Consider the following 4,477-nt stretch of genomic DNA (forward strand, 5'->3'; position numbering starts at 1 on the left):
GTTCAATATTTATTTTAAAAACTTCTTATAAACAATACCAAATACCAAATAATAATAAGTTAATAAACGCTTCAAATAAGTAATTCCTAACGCACCTTGATATACTTACTTTTGAATAAAATTAATTTAAAGGTGAATATAGTAAAAAAAATATCATCTGTATCACTTTTTTTAGTGATTGATAGTGAATCTAATAAAAGTTAAGAAATTGTAAGGAACTGATTTTGATATACGATAAGTCGATACCTCTACTTATATAATAATTTCTGTGATATAGAGATGGTAATACTTAACGCACGAACACGTGTCTCGTGACGTGGAGTGTTGCCTTGGCACTCTCTCTCTCTCCTCTCTCTACAAGCTGCAAAAAGCCCACACTTCTTCCCTCCCCTCCCCCTCCCTCGCTTTAGAGAGAGAAAGTTTAGAGAGAGAAAATGCAGTTCTGAAATTTCTTCTTACTCAGGTACTGCTTATTTTGTTTAATTTTTTTTTTCTCAACTGTTCGATACTACACAATTCGCGTGTGAAATTCGAAATTCAAATCGTTTTAGTTGACAATTTTATGTGTTTTTTCTATAGATTGCAGTAGAAGCTCGTGCATTTATTGTTTTTTTTTTGTTTATTATGTGTTGATTCAGCTCTGACTGATATTGTCTATGAATACCTGTAGTAATTTTTTGATCAAAATACGCATGTGTGTGTGTGTGTTTGTAGAGAGAGAGAGAGAGAGAGAGAGAGAGAGAGAGAGAGAGAGGAGATCAGAAGTGGGAATTGGGAATAATAAACCGATCAAAACTGGAAAAATAGGGGAAAAATTTTCATATGATTGAAAGCATTGTGTTCATATAGTGGAATTTGCTTTCTGGTAGACTGGTGCGTACGTAGAGTTTTAATTTCAATTGAGAAGTGTTAGGAGGTATTGATTGAGAAATAAAATTATTAAATTTGTAGAATTAATTAATATTCCAGGAATGATTTTGGTGATGTAATTATTGGGATGAATGTGAGGATAGTTTTGTAAATTTGGTAGTAGGTTATCGTGGATTGGATTGGTAATTGTCTTGGACTTTTGTGGGTGCTGTTTTACTTTCTCCTTGTTTGATGTGGATCATGGAAAGGACAAAATTACGCCGTACCTTTTTTCTTTTCTTTTGAATTTATTGTCATGGATCAACATAACATATAAATCTCAATACCAAGACTTTTACTTGTTTGGTTAAAAATTATTTCAAACAATAAAAAAGACATATTGTAAAAATAAATTAATCAGAGAGATTATGGACAAATTAATTTCCCTTTAAATTAAATTTTGGTAAAGGATGATTTTGAACAAAAAAACTAATTAGTTATTTTGAATGTTGGCGTGTTTTATTGATGGTGTTTAGTTTTATCTCATTTGATTGTTAGATGATGATATACTTTTAAATGCTTTGGCGTGTAATATTCAAGATCTTTAGGCCTTAATTATTTTTGTGTTATCTTGACATTTTTATCCTACATTGCAATCTGCAGGTGAGTATTGTTTCTAGTGTTTGGCCATGGGCAACTGTGAAGAGACAACGGCTTGTAAGCCAGAAAAACCATCTTCACCACCTCCACCACCTGTAACTGTAAGTAACCTTCAAATTCTTTTTCATATTTAACCATCGATACTGCTGCCTCTTAATCAATTAAAAGTCTACAAATTAAAACCAAGCTTCACAGATAAATCATCAATCAATGCTTGTTATTAATTAATTGTTACTAATGCTTGCAGGAGCATCAGCAGACGAGTGTTCATGCATATCCCGATTGGGCAGCTATGCAGGTTTAATTTGTTGATTATTTATTATTCACACAAAAAAAAACAAAAAAAAAAAAAAAGTTTTTTTTGTTTCTCACAACTCAGAGTGATTGACCGAAGTTTGACTTGTTTGTATATATGTAGGCTTATTATGGGCATAGCATGGCTGTACCACCATACTTCAACTCGGGTCATCCTCCTCCAGCTTATATGTGGGCACCACCACAGGTAATGGTAATTAAATTTTTAAACACTACCCGTTAATTAGCTTAATTCATTAATTTTTGTTGACCTTAATTAATCTGTATATACTACTTGCAATTTCAGCATATGATGCCACCTTATGCTGCAATGTATCCACATTATCCACATCCTGCAGGAGTTCCTCTTGTGAGTCTTTTTTACTTCAACAACTAATTATGTATAGATAGATATTTATGACAAATTAATGTGGTTTCAGGCTAGTCCAATGAGCATTGATTCTCCTGCCAAGTCATCAGGGAACTCTGAGCGTGGCTTGATGAAGAAGTTAAAAGGATTTGATGGGCTGGCAATGTCGATAGGCAATGGGATTTCTCACAGGTAGCCTAGGTTACTGCTCATCTTTCTTTCTTTAATTTCCCATTAAATTAATTTCAAATATAATAATTTTCAACAGTGGGGATACCGAAGCTTCTAGCCAAGGAAGTGATGGCAATACCGATACTAGGAAAAGGAGCCGTGAAGTGTCTCGTAATTTCCACACTTTTTTTTTTTTAACTGAAAATTGTAAAATGTACTCTTATTGTTGGTTAAAGTTTATGAACTAAATGCAGCAGCAGCTGAAGCTGGAAAGATAAGCGGTCATTTTTTTCATAAAGAACCAAATGGAGTGACTGCTCTTACTGTTGTTACCTCTGACTCAGAAATTAAGAAATCTCCCACTGCAGTTACCATGATGACATCAGCAACTGCTGCCATGATGCCCAACCAAGCTCAACAGCAGGTCCATTTTAATGCTACATTTATTTATCATCTTTGATCGCAACACATTTTGTTGAATTTGGTAGAGTAATCAACTTTTGGAACCTTCTTTTTCTGAATATTTCCCTCGATTGACAGAATGAGCGAGAACTGAAAAGGGAAAGGAGAAAGCAGTCTAATCGCGAATCTGCCAGGAGATCTAGATTAAGGAAACAGGTAACGTACTATGCGTTTGTCTGTATAGGCCTGGTTGGGTTGGTGTCTTAAATCTAGATAGATACATTAATAGTTTTTTTTTTTTTTTTTTTTTTTGGCTTAACCCATCAAGTCATTCTGTCCATCATCCTATAAATTCAAAAAGAAACAACGTAACGAGCCGATGTTTTAAGTGCTTAGCTCGTTAAATCGAAAAGAAACAGGCCTAGCTAGGTCTCTTATGTTCCAAAATACAGTATTTGCTAGCTAGCTTGGATCTCACAAAACAAAATGCAAAATATCTGTTTCAGGCTGAAGCTGAAGAACTGGCGATAAAAGTTGATGCACTGACTAGTGAAAATCTGACCCTTAAGTCCGAGATTAACCGACTCACTGACAACTCACAGAAACTCAAGCTTCAAAACGCCAAACTAACTGTAAGGCACGGAATCCAAATCTCATTATTAATTATATGTATACTTGTTAAAATTATATACATTATTATTATTTTTTGTGATACAGGAAAAACTGAAAAACGTGCAAGAAGAAAATGACACAGAAGATAAGAGTGTGTCCCTGAGCACGGCTAACCTCCTGTCAAGGGTGGACAGTTGTACTTCTGAGGAAGGTGGAAGTGGAAATGATGATGAAGAAGAAATGGTGTACACAAGTAGTAGTAACAACAACAATAACCAAAACTCTAATGCTACCGCAAAGCTGCGTCAACTCCTGGATGCTAGCCCACGGGCTGATGCTGTTGCTGCTGGCTGAATGCTTCCTCATCATCATCATAATCAAATAACCAAATATATATATATATATATATATATATATATATATATATATATATATATATATATATATATATATATATATATATATATATATATATAAGTATCCTACTGTTTGCTTTAAAAAAAAAATCTAATTATATATATGTGATTTTGGCGTCATTTTGAAGCTGAAATAACTTACTAGTGCTAACACTACTAGATAATGATGATAAGATGAAACAAATTGGAATTGGATTTCTAGATTTATGTCCGGTTGTGCTTTGTGGTGAGCCTGAAACGTGTTTTTAGTTTCAGTGTTTGCTTCGAAATTGGCCACCGACACGTTATCTTAATTATTAACATCTCAATAGATAAAGACATGTACATTTATTATTGAGATGAGATGGGTGTTTTAAAAATATGTTTGTGTAATATATGAGCATGGTTTTTTCTTGTTTTACTTGATAGTGGTTTCTCTTTGTTAAAAGTCTATAAGCACTCTAGTCTATACAAGTAGTGCATGTGGCGTGAAAGATTTGACGCTCCATTCATCGAAGAAGAAAAAATAAAGTGTAAAAAGTGGGGTGCTTAGTGGAAAGAAAAAAAAAAAAAAAAAGCTGTACTTTTTTAATGGTTTCGCAAGAGCAAAGAGTAGTGGTGCCACCATCCCCCTAGTTGTAGAAACTATGTGTAGTGTCTATGGCTCAAAACATGGCACCTACATCTGACTCTTTCCTTTGCCACTTAGATCCTTTTTACACCA

At 33.9% G+C, this 4,477-nt stretch overlaps 1 protein-coding gene across 3 annotated transcripts; it reads left to right on the top strand.

Moving 5' to 3' along the window:
* The first annotated feature begins 304 nt into the window (after positions 1–304).
* On the top strand, positions 305–4,174 carry LOC111894625 (common plant regulatory factor 1). Of its 3 annotated transcripts, none has more exons than XM_023890714.3 (11): positions 305–463; positions 1,513–1,610; positions 1,757–1,807; positions 1,928–2,017; positions 2,111–2,173; positions 2,244–2,365; positions 2,442–2,515; positions 2,599–2,768; positions 2,885–2,962; positions 3,253–3,378; positions 3,464–4,174. In XM_023890714.3, the coding sequence occupies exons 2-11, from the start codon at positions 1,539–1,541 to the stop codon at positions 3,710–3,712; spliced, it is 1,095 nt and encodes a 364-aa protein (XP_023746482.1). In that variant the 5' UTR covers positions 305–463; positions 1,513–1,538; the 3' UTR covers positions 3,713–4,174. The 3 variants fall into 3 exon arrangements, with proteins under 3 accessions (XP_023746482.1, XP_023746483.1, XP_023746484.1); XM_023890715.3 differs by having other exon boundaries at positions 2,602–2,768; XM_023890716.3 differs by having other exon boundaries at positions 306–463; positions 1,928–2,011.
* Positions 4,175–4,477: the final 303 nt, after the last annotated feature.

Source organism: Lactuca sativa, chromosome 7 (assembly GCF_002870075.4).
Source record: "Lactuca sativa cultivar Salinas chromosome 7, Lsat_Salinas_v11, whole genome shotgun sequence".
NCBI lineage: Eukaryota > Viridiplantae > Streptophyta > Magnoliopsida > Asterales > Asteraceae > Lactuca > Lactuca sativa.

What these genes read in the sequence shown, in the direction of transcription:
- LOC111894625 (XM_023890714.3), top strand. Translation starts at nt 1,539, where the DNA reads ATGGGCAACTGTGAAGAGACAACGGCTTGTAAGCCAGAAAAACCATCT. An exon ending in CACCTCCACCACCTGTAACT is followed by an intron (nt 1,611 to 1,756) that starts GTAAGTAACCTT and finishes TAATGCTTGCAG; the next exon opens with GAGCATCAGCAGACGAGTGT. An exon ending in TTCAAAACGCCAAACTAACT is followed by an intron (nt 3,379 to 3,463) that starts GTAAGGCACGGA and finishes TTTGTGATACAG; the next exon opens with GAAAAACTGAAAAACGTGCA.